The sequence below is a fragment of the Triturus cristatus genome, chromosome 3_2 (assembly GCF_964204655.1).
Source record: "Triturus cristatus chromosome 3_2, aTriCri1.1, whole genome shotgun sequence".
Taxonomy (NCBI): Eukaryota; Metazoa; Chordata; class Amphibia; order Caudata; family Salamandridae; genus Triturus; species Triturus cristatus.
The window spans coordinates 817,468,481-817,487,398 of NC_140584.1; the positions used below are offsets into that span (position 1 = coordinate 817,468,481).

General features: G+C 46.3%; 1 protein-coding gene across 2 annotated transcripts in view; it reads left to right on the forward strand.

Moving 5' to 3' along the window:
- ALS2 (alsin Rho guanine nucleotide exchange factor ALS2) overlaps positions 1 to 18,918 on the forward strand; it is a 1,262,853-nt gene that overhangs the window by 139,979 nt on the left and 1,103,956 nt on the right. For both annotated transcript variants that reach the window (XM_085648975.1, XM_085648976.1), the window contains exon 3: positions 11,228 to 11,382. In XM_085648975.1, the coding sequence (XP_085505101.1) occupies positions 11,228 to 11,382 (155 nt within the window). The remainder of the gene's footprint in view (positions 1 to 11,227; positions 11,383 to 18,918) is intronic.

The window sequence follows — 18,918 nt, forward strand, 5'->3', positions numbered from 1 at the left end:
TGGCCTCGAACTCGATGATGAGGATTGGCAGTATGCAGTTTCTTCTCCTAAGGAGGTCGCGATCCCCGCGCGCCTGCGGCTGGTGCAGCTTAAAATACTTCATAGGGTCTACGTGACGGGGCCCCGGCTGGTCCATATGGGTTTCTCTGAGGAGGGCTTATGTAAGAGAGGCTGTGGTATGGTGGGCACCTTCCTACATATTATTTGGGAATGCGGTGCGATTATGGAGTTTTGGAAGCGAATCCACGATGTGATGGGGGAGGTGACGGGCATCGGCATGCAGCCTGAGGCGCGGTGTTGTCTCCTGAATGTTTGGGGTCCTACTGACCACGACGCGGCACAGACTCAATGGGTGACCCTAGGGAACATGGTAGCCAAGCGCGACATCGCTCGTCTGTGGGGCTCTACTAGGCCTCCTAAATTGACTGCGTGGATGGAAAACATGGATTGGAGCATGTTTAGGGAGAAGACAGTGTATTGTGCTCGAGGGCGCCCTCGGAAATGGCACTCTGTATGGGGGCGATGGAACCAGTACAGAGGGGGCATATGCCTGCCCCCAGACCCGGACCCGCCTGAGGAGCAGCTCTCCCCTTAGCTTTCTTTCCGGCTTTGTACTTCTCGCTGGTATGTGTTTGTCTTCTTGAGTCTCTGACTTCCCCTCCTTTCCCTTGCTATCGACCTGTGTCTGTTGGACGAACTGGGGCTCGCTCCCCCTGCTGGGAACCCTTTTTATGCTTTCAGTACTTATCGCCTTGCTTGTGTTTAGGTTTGGGTTAGTGTTTATTTAAAATTGAACCATTGCCTCTCCTGTCAGTGAAATGTGGACGCTCGCATGTATTGTGTCTCTAAAGCTGCCGTACCTCCGGGTTGTCGGCTGAATAGCTGTGTCACTGATTTAAAAGAATAAAGGTTTTAAAAAAAAAAAAAAAGAATTCTTATCAGCTTGGCAGTCAATAACAACAGACAAGTGGGTTCTGCAACTTTTCTATTCTGGTTACTGCCTGGAGTTTATCAACACTCCTCCAAACATTCCTCCAAAGTCACACAAACTCTCACCGGATCACCTACACCTCCTCAAACAAAAGGTACCGTCTCTACTTTTAAAAGGATCTATAGAGCCCGTACCACTACAACATCAAGGGTCGGGCATGTACTCCTTTTACTTCCTAATACCAAGAAAGGACGGGTCTCACAGACCAATCTTAGATCTTAAAGAACTCAATTTCTGCATACAGTCAGACCATTTTCACATTGTAACACTTCAACAGGTACTACCTCTTTTGCAAAAGGGCGACTTTCTGTCTACTCTAGACTTAAAGGACGCCTACTTTCATATTCCAATTCACCCTGCTCATCGCACATTTCTAAAGTTTGTGTTAGCGGGCCAACATTACCAGTTCAAGGTACTCCCATTCGGAGTTACCACTGCCCCCAGAGTTTTCACAAAATGTCTGGCGGTAGTAGCTGCTCATCTCAGGAGCCAGAGCATCCACGTCTTCCCATACTAAGACGACTGGCTCATCAAAGCCAGCACGTACCAACAGTGTCTTAAATACACTTCCATAACCATCAAGTTACTGCATCGACTAGGGTTCACAGTCAATGGGCCAAAGTTACATCTCAAGCCAGACAATATTCAGAACTACCTAGGAGCCACTTTAGATACTCAAAGCTCTGGCGTTTCCCAATGCAGCCAGAATTCGCAACATTCAGGCTTTGGTTCTCCAGTTTCAACCCAATCAATCTCATCCAGCTCGGGTTTACATGCAACTGCTGGGGATAATGGCATCTTGCATCATGATCGTCCCGCATGCCAGGCTCCACATCAGGAATGCTTAGCAAGTCAGTGGAACCAGTCCCACGGTCTATTAACCGATCTAGTGTTGGTAAGTAGCCGTACTCATCGCTCTCTGCAGTGGTGGAACACACAAATCTGTCAAAAGGACGGCCCTTCATAGACTCGGTTCCACAGACAGTACTAACAGCGGACGCGTCTCTCACTGGCTGGGGTGCTCATCTACAGCAACACACAATACAAGGCCTGTGGAATCACCAACAAAAGTTGCCCCACATCAACCATTTAGAGCTCATGGCAATATTTCTAGCTCTCAAAGCTTTTCAAACCCATCTGGCTGGCAAAGCTGTCCTGGTTTGTACCGACAACATGACCGCTATGTATAACATTCAAAAACAGGGGGGGACGCGCTCCCTCCAACTGTCCCACCTAGCCCAGGATATCTGGAGGTGGGCTATTCATCACAAAATCTATCTCCTATTGGAACACCTCCCGGGAGTCAACCACGAGATTGCGGATCTCCTCAGCAGGCAGAGACACCAAATACACGAATGGGAACTTCACCCTCAAGTTCTCCTCTCATACTTCCAAGCTTGTGGAGTCCCTCACAGGTACCCACACCCGTTATCCAAGGGCAATGCACTATGGATGAACTGGTCAGGGATATTTGCCTATGCTTTTCTGCCTCTCCCACTCATTCCACTAGATAAAATAATTACAAGGTTTTGTTTGCATACATTTTATGTAATTATTTTTATAAATAATTGAGCGCCTTTTTTAGGCGGGACTACATATCCCATAAATCCTTGTATAGTGTTTGTGAAAAAGGAAGTGATGTAATCATTGTTTGAATTGTATAAAAAAAGAGAGCAAACCATTGGTAAATCGACCGTGAGCAAGGTATTTAAATATACCGAAACGCGTTGGTTAAGCGCCTGTGATTTATATTGGATTGAAGAATAAATGAACTACACTTTGACAAGAACTGCAGGAGTGTGACCTCTTTTTGTCTTTTGGGATCAAAGAACTGTGAGTAAAGTGTTACGGTTTGCTTCTGCCGTGAGGTAACGCACCTAAGAGAGCGCCAGAAGGTCAGACGCCAGCGAACCGAGAGAGAGTGGATATATATATATATATATATATATATATATATATATACATACAAGCTCCAAGTGTTCCCACCAGTTTGCCATGCACTCCAGCAGCAGAGATTCCACGCAGGTCTCACAATGCACAGGCTGTAGCCGACGCGTTTCGGAGAGATTCCTTTTTCGAGGCTGGTTCACCGGATGCACAAAGTTTCCAAACCGCACCTCTTATTGCCATATCCGCCTGCTGATAGGCTGATCGGTCAAGCTTTAATGAAGCAATGCCCCAAGATCTTCTGGGACTTGAAGTGCGGTTCTTGCTACCGCAATCGGTCGAGTGCATCTGGGTCCCCTGATCAAAACCCTTGGATGGGTCCCGTGATATGTGGGCCTGATGATTCTGGGGTCTGCTGTTCCCAACAGGCTTAGCTGGATGCTAAACCATGGCCCGCTGTTTCCGCGGTGGTGCACGGACCGCGGCTGGGAGGCCGCGTGAAAAATACAAGCTCCAAGTGTTCCCACCAGTTTGCCATGCACTCCAGCAGCAGAGATTCCACGCAGGTCTCACAATGCACAGGCTGTAGCCGACGCGTTTCGGAGAGATTCCTTTTTCGAGGCTGGTTCACCGGATGCACAAAGTTTCCAAACCGCACCTCTTATTGCCATATCCGCCTGCTGATAGGCTGATCGGTCAAGCTTTAATGAAGCAATGCCCCAAGATCTTCTGGGACTTGAAGTGCGGTTCTTGCTACCGCAATCGGTCGAGTGCATCTGGGTCCCCTGATCAAAACCCTTGGATGGGTCCCGTGATATGTGGGCCTGATGATTCTGGGGTCTGCTGTTCCCAACAGGCTTAGCTGGATGCTAAACCATGGCCCGCTGTTTCCGCGGTGGTGCACGGACCGCGGCTGGGAGGCCGCGTGAAAAATACAAGCTCCAAGTGTTCCCACCAGTTTGCCATGCACTCCAGCAGCAGAGATTCCACGCAGGTCTCACAATGCACAGGCTGTAGCCGACGCGTTTCGGAGAGATTCCTTTTTCGAGGCTAGTTCACCGGATGCACAAAGTTTCCAAACCGCACCTCTTATTGCCATATCCGCCTGCTGATAGGCTGATCGGTCAAGCTTTAATGAAGCAATGCCCCAAGATCTTCTGGGACTTGAAGTGCGGTTCTTGCTACCGCAATCGGTCGAGTGCATCTGGGTCCCCTGATCAAAACCCTTGGATGGGTCCCGTGATATGTGGGCCTGATGATTCTGGGGTCTGCTGTTCCCAACAGGCTTAGCTGGATGCTAAACCATGGCCCGCTGTTTCCGCGGTGGTGCACGGACCGCGGCTGGGAGGCCGCGTGAAAAATACAAGCTCCAAGTGTTCCCACCAGTTTGCCATGCACTCCAGCAGCAGAGATTCCACACAGGTCTCACAATGCACAGGCTGTAGCCGACGCGTTTCGGAGAGATTCCTTTTTCGAGGCTGGTTCACCGGATGCACAAAGTTTCCAAACCGCACCTCTTATTGCCATATCCGCCTGCTGATAGGCTGATCGGTCAAGCTTTAATGAAGCAATGCCCCAAGATCTTCTGGGACTTGAAGTGCGGTTCTTGCTACCGCAATCGGTCGAGTGCATCTGGGTCCCCTGATCAAAACCCTTGGATGGGTCCCGTGATATGTGGGCCTGATGATTCTGGGGTCTGCTGTTCCCAACAGGCTTAGCTGGATGCTAAACCATGGCCCGCTGTTTCCGCGGTGGTGCACGGACCGCGGCTGGGAGGCCGCGTGAAAAATACAAGCTCCAAGTGTTCCCACCAGTTTGCCATGCACTCCAGCAGCAGAGATTCCACGCAGGTCTCACAATGCACAGGCTGTAGCCGACGCGTTTCGGAGAGATTCCTTTTTCGAGGCTGGTTCACCGGATGCACAAAGTTTCCAAACCGCACTTCTTATTGCCATATCCGCCTGCTGATAGGCTGATCGGTCAAGCTTTAATGAAGCAATGCCCCAAGATCTTCTGGGACTTGAAGTGCGGTTCTTGCTACCGCAATCGGTCGAGTGCATCTGGGTCCCCTGATCAAAACCCTTGGATGGGTCCCGTGATATGTGGGCCTGATGATTCTGGGGTCTGCTGTTCCCAACAGGCTTAGCTGGATGCTAAACCATGGCCCGCTGTTTCCGCGGTGGTGCACGGACCGCGGCTGGGAGGCCGCGTGAAAAATACAAGCTCCAAGTGTTCCCACCAGTTTGCCATGCACTCCAGCAGCAGAGATTCCACGCAGGTCTCACAATGCACAGGCTGTAGCCGACGCGTTTCGGAGAGATTCCTTTTTCGAGGCTGGTTCACCGGATGCACAAAGTTTCCAAACCGCACCTCTTATTGCCATATCCGCCTGCTGATAGGCTGATCGGTCAAGCTTTAATGAAGCAATGCCCCAAGATCTTCTGGGACTTGAAGTGCGGTTCTTGCTACCGCAATCGGTCGAGTGCATCTGGGTCCCCTGATCAAAACCCTTGGATGGGTCCCGTGATATGTGGGCCTGATGATTCTGGGGTCTGCTGTTCCCAACAGGCTTAGCTGGATGCTAAACCATGGCCCGCTGTTTCCGCGGTGGTGCACGGACCGCGGCTGGGAGGCCGCGTGAAAAATACAAGCTCCAAGTGTTCCCACCAGTTTGCCATGCACTCCAGCAGCAGAGATTCCACGCAGGTCTCACAATGCACAGGCTGTAGCCGACGCGTTTCGGAGAGATTCCTTTTTCGAGGCTAGTTCACCGGATGCACAAAGTTTCCAAACCGCACTTCTTATTGCCATATCCGCCTGCTGATAGGCTGATCGGTCAAGCTTTAATGAAGCAATGCCCCAAGATCTTCTGGGACTTGAAGTGCGGTTCTTGCTACCGCAATCGGTCGAGTGCATCTGGGTCCCCTGATCAAAACCCTTGGATGGGTCCCGTGATATGTGGGCCTGATGATTCTGGGGTCTGCTGTTCCCAACAGGCTTAGCTGGATGCTAAACCATGGCCCGCTGTTTCCGCGGTGGTGCACGGACCGCGGCTGGGAGGCCGCGTGAAAAATACAAGCTCCAAGTGTTCCCACCAGTTTGCCATGCACTCCAGCAGCAGAGATTCCACGCAGGTCTCACAATGCACAGGCTGTAGCCGACGCGTTTCGGAGAGATTCCTTTTTCGAGGCTGGTTCACCGGATGCACAAAGTTTCCAAACCGCACCTCTTATTGCCATATCCGCCTGCTGATAGGCTGATCGGTCAAGCTTTAATGAAGCAATGCCCCAAGATCTTCTGGGACTTGAAGTGCGGTTCTTGCTACCGCAATCGGTCGAGTGCATCTGGGTCCCCTGATCAAAACCCTTGGATGGGTCCCGTGATATGTGGGCCTGATGATTCTGGGGTCTGCTGTTCCCAACAGGCTTAGCTGGATGCTAAACCATGGCCCGCTGTTTCCGCGGTGGTGCACGGACCGCGGCTGGGAGGCCGCGTGAAAAATACAAGCTCCAAGTGTTCCCACCAGTTGGTGCGGTTTGGAAACTTTGTGCATCCGGTGAACCAGCCTCGAAAAAGGAATCTCTCCGAAACGCGTCGGCTACAGCCTGTGCATTGTGAGACCTGCGTGGAATCTCTGCTGCTGGAGTGCATGGCAAACTGGTGGGAACACTTGGAGCTTGTATATATATATATATATATATATATATCAGCTCGGCGGGGAATGTCCACAAGATAAACCGCACTCAGCAACGAGAAGCTTTCCCCAAATATATATAAATATATATCTATTCTTTACTACTACTCCATTCTCTCCCTCTGCGGGAAAACAATCTGAAGATGAAGTCGATGCCCATGCGCACTTTCACCAAAAGGAGGAGTCACCTACCTCGTGACTGGAAAGACTTCTTCGAAGAAAAACAAACTGCAAACATCCGGGCCCAACACTAGATGGCGATCTATGCACAGTATCTGACTCTATAGCTCCACATGCCAAGAACAGATGTCTACTGGTAATTAACAATTTCCTTTTATAAATACCTTGAGTGGTTCTTTTTCACCTAATCTATACTATAAGGTTACATTCTGCTAAAACAAGCTGTGTTACACTCCTTATGGACTTAGCATGGAGGCTGCTGTCCACAGCTACCACTTAGAGAGCTTTCTAAGGTTGTCTGTGACCTCTTAAATCACCATAAGGGTTGTCTGGACAGGTGCAGGGTGTCCACTTACATAAGTGTACATCATATATCAGGCCAGATTCTCACAGTCCTTTAAAGGGATATTTTCTCTATTAGCAATTTGTGACAGATGTTGCCTCTTTAGGAAATACGATGGCTGTTGGAGGTTGGGTGCCACATCAGTTGCCTTCAATCACTTGATCACGTGTTGATGACGTCTAGTGATGGCCAAGGTAAAGAAGCCTGTCCCCAAAGGGAAGAAAGCCTTATCTGTAGGAATGCCGGTGACATCCTTTGAAAGGGGAAGATCAGCTTTAGAAAACATATATAGGATAGAAACATTTTAGAAATGTTAAGTTGATGGCTGTACCCGTGGTCAACATCAGAAACAAGGAGAGGAGTATCCACTCCAATCCGGTGCACAGCCTATCAAGTCGTTCACCATATTTGTTGACCAAAATATCCAGATTTGTCAAAATAATCATTCCAAAGTCTTCCAAATAAATTTCATGAGTAGATTTTATTTCTTGTAGACATCTTGTGTTGGATGCAGTAGCATTTGAACAGCTTCTTATACTGCAGATATGCCCATCCGGGCCTTTTTCTGAGTACGTGTCGCATACACAATACATCCTTAGTCACAGAACTTCGTGTACCCAATGCATTTCGGGCCAATAAGTGGCCCTTCTTCAGGGGTTGACTATAAGTAAAAAGAACAATGTATTAAAATGCCATCTTATAAAGAACTATATGTGCATATACCTCATTGTATTAGTTAACACAGTTCAGCGTTCTCCTTCTAACAAAATCATATACAACAACAAACCTGTCTGTACCAGCTCTTATACAAAATGGTAACCCAACCTTATTTTGCTCTCTTGTCCACAGGTACCCACCCTGACGTATAAACCCTCGATATACCTCATGACCGTACCCTCGTAATACACAACACATGCCTAGGCTTTCCCCTTATACCTTAATGATTTCGAACGATGTACTCTGTTTCCTTGCAAGATTTTCTTTGATGAAAGCGGCGTTACGAAAATGTTACTCCCGCTTCACACTCATTAAATTAAACATCGTGACTCTACCCATCTCTATCAGCCAGTAGTATTGTGCGAGGTAGTACTCCGTAGGTTTTCAAACACTTCAAAACCCACAATGCACTGCTCTGACCTTCCATCAATGTGAACCCAACTCCTTTCGATTGCCAACTGTTGACGGAACCTGAATATGGTATACCTCCAGACAGAAATATTCTTTTACCCCGCCCTCCCTCAAAATGTTAAACACGCTGATGCTACAATGTAACCATACTGGTAATCCATTATTGTATACAACTCTACACATATGGAACTCGACATGTTCGTATACACGAGATGGTAAAAACACAATTAATTTTAACTTCTTTGAAGGGATGCAGCATCCCACGCATGAGTTTATGTCCATTCAATCCATTTGGCGACGGGTGCAACGTGTAGGTAGGGTGAAAAAATGCATACGCGAAACCAAAGTTACAGTGCACACCATATATCAGGCCAGATTCTCACAGTCCTTTAAAGGGATATTTTCTCTATTAGCAATTTGTGACAGACGTTGCCTCTTTAGGAAATACGATGGCTGTTGGAGGTTGGGTGCCACATCAGTTGCCTTCAATCACTTGATCACGTGTCGATGACGTCTAGTGATGGCCAAGGTAAAGAAGCCTGTCCCCAAAGGGAAGAAAGCCTTATCTGTAGGAATGCCGGTGACATCCTTTGAAAGGGGAAGATCAGCTTTAGAAAACATATATAGGATAGAAACATTTTAGAAATGTTAAGTTGATGGCTGTACCCGTGGTCAAGCCAGATCAAAATGGCTTCAACCCAGGCAGAAATACACATCTCAACATGTGCTGTTTGTTTAGGATTATGGATTGGGCTAAACGTAATGCTGTAATGGCTGGGTAGACTGCCTAGATATTGAGAAGGCTTTTGAAACAGTAAGTTGGCTGTATCTGATGGCAGTACCAAGTGAAATGGGGGTTGACCCTGACTTTCTGAGCTGGGTACAACTTACCAGTGGCCAGAGTTTCCACGAGCAAAGGACAATCTCTGGGACATTTTTTTTATTGAAAGCTCTGCCCCTTTCCCCTATATTTGTTTATTTGGTCATGTAGCCTTTGGCGTGCTTACTGCAGTCTAAAGGCCCATGCTGGGGGATAACCATAGATCAAGGGTGCCACATAATATTATTATATTCAAATGCTGCATCAGTATAACTACAAGCAGACACACCCAGAGTTAACTTAATACAGCTACTAAAAAAATCTGTCCATATTTCAAGTCTCAAAATTATTTGGGACTAGTTCTGTCTATTTCTTGTGCCCAAAATAACAGATGCCTAAAGGAGGACACTTCCTGTTTCCTAATAACAGTGGAAATTAGAAACCATAAAATACTTAGGGGTAAACATATACCTCACCGAAGACAATCTTATTGATGGCAATTTTGAGCATCTCTCCCTTTTTGATGTTCTTGTCCTCTGTCACCAGGGGGCATGGTCGCGGTCTCCAAAATGCTAGATTTCAGTATTACTTTTCAGCGCTACCGGTACTGCTAAAGAAGTCTTTTTGCAGAGTATTGCAGTCATTGCTTGTGTTCTTGATATGAGGATGGGGAGATATAGGCTTTGGGCTGACAAAATCATATGGACCAATAGCAGAGGGGGAACTTGGTGGATAAAGTTATGAACTGCATTTTGTCGCAGCACAAATTCAGTGACAAAAGCGGTGCAGACCTGCTGACGATGCTGGCTGGACAGAGTATTTTTGAATGGCTAATTGGAACCTCAGTCTAAATCACAGGCAAAAAGGGTAGCACAACGGGGCTGGATAACCTATATTCAAGTGAAATCTAGACCACTCCATACCTACTTGTCAGGTATTACTAAATTGCACCACGTTATACCTTGGACAGCGGTGGAGTTGATCATTTGGGGAGGCTGGGAAAAATGTCTGAGTTCTGTGAAACTGATCTTGAGGAATGCCAGCCTGAGATCCACTCAATTCAATTAATACATCACACATGTTACACTCCTAAGCGTATAGAATATATGTATCCGGGAGCTTCTGACAAATGTCCCAGATGCGCAGAATTAGAAGTAGACCTTTACCTTGTGGTGTGGCGGTGTCCAGTACAATCGCGGTTTTGGTAACAAGTACTATGGAAGGAATCAGAACCAACTAAGGTGCTGCTTCTGCTAGACCTGTCTAAATACACACTAGACGTATGCAGTCATATGAAAAAGACAAAGTATGTCAGTAGGCTTGTGAATCTAGACATGGTGCTGGCGAAGCAGCAAATAGCCATGACATGGAAGTCTGCTGCTGCCCCATTATTATCTGATTAAGTGGTCGTACGCAGAAATTGACTCATGCTCTGCTCCAAGGAGCAGTTGTGGTCTAGATATATGTTGCATAAACTGAGAGAAGTTTCTAGAAGAGTTGGAAGCCAAATCAGATGAGAGACCTCCCTCGATTTAATACAGAGGACAATGTAGAACATAACAGCACTCTGCAGACATAAAGTTGTTTATGCTCCAGGGGCTAATTTACATGTATGGAGTGAATAAACCATGGAAATAAAGTAGTTTACGATGGGGTTTGTTAGATTGAGGGAAGGCGCACTATGTATAAAACTAAATAGCAAGAATATTTCTTCTTTCTTCTCCTTCAGCTCAGAGAAAGAAATTATATGGTTCACTTGTATCTGCTAATTAAGTTTAGTTCAGTTGATTCAAATACTACATTTTTAATGTAATATGTTGGGCTTCATAATGTGGTATAACGTTATGTGTCAATGTGACTACTTTATTACCCTGAATGTTAAAGAACTGAAAATATTGGAACAATATGTTATGCTTTTGTTCTGTAGCAATGTTGTTATACTAATGAAAAATGTTATCAATATAGTAAAAAAAACAGTTGATGGCTGTTGAATCAGGAAACTCAAGTGCTAGATCCCACTTCCCCTTTAACTGATTGTGTGATCCTGGGTAAATCACTTTTTCCCCTTGTTCCCTTTTTCTTTTCATCTGCCAAACTTAGAAGGCTATGCAGTCGGCCCCATTCAAGCATTTGTACATTTTTTAATAACTTTCCTTAGTAACCCTTACATTCATTTGTTTGCAGCTCCGAGGAGGGAGATGACCCCAGAGGAAGAGGCCTGGTCCATACCTGGCAGGCTCGATCTAAGCGTTTTAGCCCTCAAAGGCTTCTTGGATGGGGAGCAAAGCCTGTTCTGCAGGTCGCGCTTGGGATCAACCATGGAGTCATCCTAACCGAAGGTATGGTCACTGAAAGAGATGGTTGGTGTTTCAACAGTGAGGCTGTGAACAGCACCCCTCTCTTAGAGGCAAGCCAAAGTTGTGAAAGGTTTTACAGGATACAAGGGTAGAGGAAACTTGAACATTTACTCCAGAGTGCATCCTACTTTCATTTTTAAAATGCATGTTTATTAGGGTTTTATTCAATAATGATGGGAGGTACAAGGGCAGAAGGCAGTCCATCCCAATGAGTAATAATTGCATTGAATCAAATTGAAATATAGCTTTAAAGTAAAAAACTTTCAGTATCTGGCTCTGTTAATGTTCCCCTTAATTTATTTTTTGTGTCTCAGTTTTAAATGTAAATGTAAATGTGTTTGTGTTTGTACTTCTATAGCGCACAGCTACCCCATTCCGGGGTTTCCCGGCGCTGTACTCATACCGTTAGGGAACCCTTCCTGGTTTTCCCCTGTGAAATGTCCACTCCTGGGCATCCCCAGGGTGAAGCCAGGCATCCCAGCGCTGTTGGGGCCGTTGTGGAGATACAGAATTCAGTTCCCTTTTCACATAGAGTACTGGTCGACAGTTCCTAGCCACTTGCAGTTTTTAGTACTTGAGCCATTGATGCCTGTGATTGTGATTTTTCCCATTGAAGCGGCACCATGTGAGAAAGTTTGTTAATGGGAAGTCTTTCAACCTTCACTGGCTGAGGAGTGAGAGTGGTGTGGTCTGTTGAATGTGTTTTGTCCCTACATTGATGCTTCTCTGCATATGTATTGTATTATGGGTTTTGATTCTAGGTCATAAGCAGTGAGGTTCGAGTGTTTTGATTCTACTGCACTGTTGTCTCCTGTGTAAGTCTTGTCTGTCACTACGGAGTACCTTGAGCCCCTGTGAGGGCTATATTGTATTTTGTGTAACTCTTTTGATCTTTTATGTGTTTGGATACTGAGCTTGTTTCCTAAAGTCTGTTTGGCTTCCTGGCACCGTTTTTTTTTGCAAGATCATCATACAGAATATCTGTTGTGGTCCAGTGGGACTTGAAAAGGCTTGAAACAGGTCAGTAGTTACTGGTTTCAGCATGGTTTATAGAAGCCTTAACAAGGGAGCATTTCAGGAATATACAGACTTCTATTTGTAGTATGCAATTGATACATGTTGCTTCAGTCATGATCTCCCCATGGGCCATGGCAGTGGTGTAGACAGGAATGTCATAAGTCTTTGGATGATCTGTATCCTTTGGTTCGGGATTGTGATGTGGGAGAGTATCTGTAGTAGTTCTGCAACAAAGAAAGTGAAATAACCCTGTTTGGGGACATTGGTTTATTAGCCAGAAATTAAAGCCTATATCCTGGAGCAAAAAGTGTTCTTAAATTTAAATTTTTTTTTTATGTAGTTTAGGTTGTGGAAAGCGTAGCTTATTTTCCAAATGAAAAGCTGGTATTTGAGGGCAACATTAGACCACTTCAATGAAGGGAAATGGTTTGGAAAATTAGCTCATTTAGGTAAAAGTTGAGGTCTATGGAATTGTAGAAAAGGGGGGTCCTGCCGGATGGATAAAATATCTCCTCCATTCCCTTGTATTTATAAGGGGGAGGGGGCTGATCCAAGACGGAACATATAGGATCAGGGCCCCTGATAACTCCTACTCCAGTTTATTGCACAATGAGGACTGGAAAAAAAAAGTTGAGGATTAAATTTGCATATTTTCAGGAAATAAATTAATGCATAGTTACAAATGGCGTAAATTTACAAAACATTTTATGTATGATTTGATAATTGTGCAGCAGTTGAAGAATCTGAAAGATCTCACTACCACTGAATTCTAGGTTTAGTCCTTTCTTGAAGTACATACGTGTCCAGCGCTTCATCTGTTGCGATAAATAAGGCATTGGCTTAGTTGTACAGGGTTTGACTTTCCCACCCACTGATGCCTGATCTTGGTTCAGTTCTCCTATGCTTAAGTGTGAAAGTCCAGGCTATTGTAGCCCCATGCAACCCTGCTCAACATACTTGTTGATGTGGCGTTGGTGTTTGTTTGGTTACTAGCAGTCACTTTAAAGGGGTCTGGGTCGCAGTGGTAATTTAAACCCAATTACTCCAGTATTGGAGCTTTCATAGATTCACATGCCTGAATCATTCCCCGTCGTCGAGACGGGAGTCTCCGGTACATAAAAAAGCATTGCTTAGTAGTATAGCAAACTGAAAAGAGGCCTAGGCCCATTTCCCTTTTGCAACCCATAACCTTCGTTATGTAAAAAAGGACCAAACTTGTCTCTGAACCAATCAGAGCCTCTCACCCTCCAGAACACTCCTGAGAGAACCTCTTGCCCCTCAGATTTTCTACCGCAGGTTGTGCTAGGGAGTCTCCTTTGAGCTCTGCTCAAATTCTACAGTTTATTTCTACTTCACTCTGGATTTGAGAGTTCTTCAACTGCTTTTTTCTTCACCAACTCCTGAGAATGGCTGACAAAGAGAAGAAAGGTTTATTTAGAGCCTGTGCTACCTGTTCAAAGAAAAGGCTATATACAGACGACTCTCATAAAGATTGCATATACTGTCTTTATCCAGACCATCAGGCAAAGGACTGTAAGGTATGTCGTACCTTTTCTAATAAAACACTGAGGGATCGTGAAAGAAGGCTTTTACTATGGCTTCATAAACTTAAAACCAGGAAAGACGTCATGTCTAGTGACAGTGATGAGGTGTCTACAACTTCTAGGAGATCTCAGAAAAGAAGCAGATCTCCTCAGGCTCATACCTCCGGGGAAAGACCTGAGAAGGCCCTTAAAAAGGCCACTATTGGGTCTACTTAGCGCAGTCCCTCAAAATCTCCTCCACGTAAGGAAAAGGAGAGCAAGGGTCATGCTTCAGGGGTAAAACATACAAAGCGGACAAGCTCAGATCCCTCAAAATCACCCCCTAAAGTCAAACATTCATTCAAGAAGCCGGCTTCCACACCTCCTGAGGAAAAATTGGAGAAATCTACGTCGTCGACGGGCGCTTCGACAAAGAAAATAGCGTCGTCCTGGAAGAAAACTGAGGTAAAACATACTTCTAGAGCTATATCTCCGTCGACGGTGGCATTGTCGACGGCAGTGTCGACGCGAGACCTTCGACGACGACTGCATCGACGACGACCACGATCACGTCGTTGACGGCAGCAACAACAGGACCGTCGACGGCAACGACGACGATAGTAACAGCAGCGACGACGACGGCAATATCGACGACGATAGTTTCATCGGCGATTTTGATGGCGATCTCGTCGACGGGCTCGTCGACGAGAGAAAAAACCCCAGAAAAACGGGAATTTGCCAGGAAGAGGAGAATTACCCCAGATCTTACCTCTCCAAGTAAGATGACCCCTCCAGTACCATCCCACCTGTTAGAAGAGGAAGAGTCCCAGGAGGAGGAGGATGATGATGGCCCTTTTAGCTACGCCAGTAGCCCGCCGCAGTTGCATGGAAAGTGATAAGAGGATGACTGGGAAGACGAATATGAGGGGTTTCGGGATCGTCCCCAGCAACACTATCGCAAGGAGTACCAGGAAGAGATGGTGAGCGTTCTGTCTTCATTGCTATCGGATCTGCAGTTTACGTTAGATGATTATAAAAGGAGGCATCCTATACCTCATACTTCTCAAAAGATACCGGTGACTACATCTCAGCCACGCTCTATTCCAAGTACGCCAGTGCAACGGCAAGAGGTTTTACCAGAGTCCTTGCCTATATCACCACTAACAAGGTCTCAACAAGAGCCAGTGATCTCTGATGATGAACAGGAAGAGGCCTGAAGTCCAGAATAAAATTTTGGACCTTCCCTTCAGTGGAGAGAATTTGTTCGGAAAACACATCGACGAGGCTCTGCAGAGTATCAAAAAAGATACCGGCACCGCAAAATCACTGGGAATGCTGCAATATAGGAAGGTTCCTTTTCGAGGCTCGAGAGGTTGGGGCCAATCCTCCTATAGAGGAGGTTACTAACAAGGCAGATACACTTCTTACTCCACTTCATCTCAGCCCTACCGTCAGCAGAATACACAACGACAAACAGGAGGTTACACAAAATCTACTCCTAGAGGTCGAGGAGGTCGTCAGGGGAAGGACAACACCCGACGACAATGACAACTTTCTGACTCCGGATACACCTATTCCTCTTACGTCACATGTTCCCCTGGGTGGAAAAATTACTTATCATCTTCACAATTGGCAGCAATTAACTACGGACCAATGGGTCCTCAACATAATACAATTCGGACACACTCTAGAACTACTGCAAAACGCCCCCTTGTACACCGCCGAAACATCAAGAGGTCAAATGCTTACATCAGATGCTTCGGGAGATTCGGACAATGCTCCGAAAGAGAGCAATAGAACCGGTACCGAACTCCCAGAGAGGAAGGGGATTTTATTCCTGTTTTTTTCTAGTCAAGAAAAATGTTCTCCAATGGCGTCCTATTTTGGACCTCAGGTCCCCAAACATCTATCTCAAGAAACAATCTTTCAGAATGATTTCCCTCCAAGATATTCTGCTGCTCTTAGACCCATGAGATCATATGACCAAATTAGACCTACAGGATGCGTACTTTCACATCCCCATCCACCCTTCCCACAGGCAGTACCTTCAGTTCATGGTGGCCGGAGAGCATTACCAATTCAAGGTACTTCCTTTCGGCCTGAAGTCAGCCCTGAGAATTTTTACGAAATGCCTGGCCCCAGTGGCAGCTGTCTAAGGAAACAAACGCCAAGTATTTCCTTACCTCGACGACTGGTTGGTCAAAGCGCCATCAGCAGCATCGGCCCGGCCCGGTCATCAACAACGGCTTGCATGGAACGGTTTGCCAGGTTAGGTCTGACTTTAAACAAAGAAAAATCATGTCTTTAGCCGACACAAAACATCACCTTCTTGGGAGCGATACTAGACACAGAGGTAAACAAAGCGTTCCCCTCCAAGGAAAGATAGCTGGGAATAATATCTCTATCCCAGAGTTTTATAAGAAGAAAGTGTCTTTCAGTATGCAAGTACAAATCATTGCTGTGAACGATATCATCTTGCATTCCCCTCGTACCTTTCTGCAGGCTAAGGATGCGTCCGTTGCAAGAGCAACTGGATCTACAATGGCATCAGGCGGAGGGATCTTTCGACGATCTAGTCATGCGACAACATGGTGGACCCAAAAGCGGAACATCTTGCAGCGTCTTTCATTCCTTACACATCCAGCCCCACTGGTGATTACGACAGATGCACCCTTAGAAGGCTGGGGAACGTTCCTTCAGGACCTCCAAGTCAGCGGTCGCTGGAAGTTGCACGAACAGCAAATGCACATCAACCTCTTGGAACTCAGAGCCGTCCGCTTAGCATTGCTAGCGTTCCTACCAAGGATACAGGGATCAGCTGTGTTAATAAGAACGGACAACATGAGAGCAATGCACTATTTAAACAAACAGGGAGGTACAAGATCAATCTCCCTGTCTTAAAAAGCCCAGAAGGTATGGGAATGGGCACTGCAACACAAGATATCCATAACAGCGGAACATCTCCCAGGGGATCAGAATGTCAAGACGGATACTCCCAGCAGGCTCAAATCCACCTGCCACGAGTGGGAGCTCGACCGAGGGAGTTTAGACAGCATCTTCCAAAGATGGGGAAAACCGACAGAAGACCTCTTCGCAACAGTTGAGAACAAAAAATGCCAGTTCTTCGCAAGCTGGCTTCCCTAACGGGGATCTTGGGGGAATGTGTTTTTGATGGCATGGTCAGGCGTCTTTGCATACGCCTTTCCTCCAATTCCCCTCCTGCCACGTGTTCTTATGAAGATCAAAAAGGAACCGTGCAAGATAATCCTGATAGCACCATGGTGGCCCAGGCAACACTGGTTCACGGAGCTTCTACTACTGTCGGAGGAACGCCCGATTCGCCTCCAGCCAATACCGTCACTCCTGACGATGTTCCGGGGAGAAGGGCTTCATCCGGACTCGAAATCACTGCACTTAGCGGCCTGGCTCCTGAACACTGCGAATTTCAGCATCTAAATATCTCAGCGGAGTGCAGAGAGATACTATCGAGAGCCAGAGCGGATAGTACGAACAAAACGTACAGGATGAAGTGGAAGAGATTCTGCTTATGTTGCAAAAGATGTAACATTCATCCTCTAAACTCGGCAGCGCATGAGATTATTCCATACATTTTGCTTTTGGCAAAGTCTGGTTTGGCTCATACTTCTATAAAGGTACATCTAGCCGCAATATCATGCTACAGAAGGACTTCCTCGGGCCCATCTCTGTGGTCCGCAAGAGTTTTCAAACAATTCATGAAGGGATTGTTCTGGGTTTTTCCTCCAGTAAAGCCTCCACCACCTCAATGGCAATTGAACATTGTTCTTTCCCAATTAATGAAACAGCCCTTTGAGCCAATACACAGGGCAGGTCTTAAATTCCTGTCCTAGAAAGTTGCGCTTCTCATCGCGCTCACTTCAGCCAGGAGAGTGGGGGAAATACAGGCTCTCACGATCCAAGACCCTTTCTTACAATTCAAAGAGGACAGAATGATACTCGGGACTAATCCAAAATTCATTCCAAAAGTACCAACTGATTTTCATTTAAATGAGCCACTAATTCTCAAACGGTTTGTTCCTCAACCAACAACAGCGGCGGAAAAAGCTCTCCACTTGCTGGATGTCCAACGCTGTCTAAAGTTCTATTTGCAAAAGACTAGACCTTTCCGCAAGTCTTCACAACTTTTTGTCGCCTTCAGCGCACCCAGAAAGGGTTTTCCTTTGTCAAAAAGGGGCATTGCCAGATGGATTTCCAGTGCGATAGAGTATTGTCATCAGGCAGCTGGACGACCTCTGAATGCACGAGTCCGTGCCCATTCGACAAGAGCAGTGTCCACCTCCACTGCTTTGTTTGCGGGAGTGCCGATCCAGGATATCTGCAGGGCAGCGACCTGGACAAGTACGCACACCTTCACCAGGCATTACTGCTTGGATGCAGCCACAGGAAGAGATGTGGCGGTGGGAGAAGCGGTACTGAGGAACCTTATCCAGTAACAGTGAGCCCTCTTTACCATCCCTCCTTCCGTTATTGGTCACATTTCCAAATGTTATTGTTATTTATTGCATTGTATGTAATTTGCAGAGTGTTTTATCTGTGTGCATTGGTATGGCAAGACCGTTTTTATCACACTACATATGTTCCCTTGTTCCAGGTCTTGGGTAACAAAACATGTGCTATGATTTACTGCTCGCTATTCTGATTCAGGCATGTGAATCTATGAAAGCTCCAATACTGGAGTAAGAAAACAAGTTACTTACCTGTAGCTGTAATTCTCCAGTATTGGAGCTTTCATAGATTCACATGCAACCCACCCTCCTCCCCTGAGAGGCTCACCTCGGATTTAGCACAAAAGGTGTTATGGCACAAGTGCACGAAAATCTGAGGGGCAAGAGGTTCTCTCAGGAGTGTTCTAGAGGGTTTGAGGCTTATACTACTAAGCAATGCTTTTTTATGTACCGGAGACTCCCGTCTCGACGACGGGGAATGATTCAGGCATGTG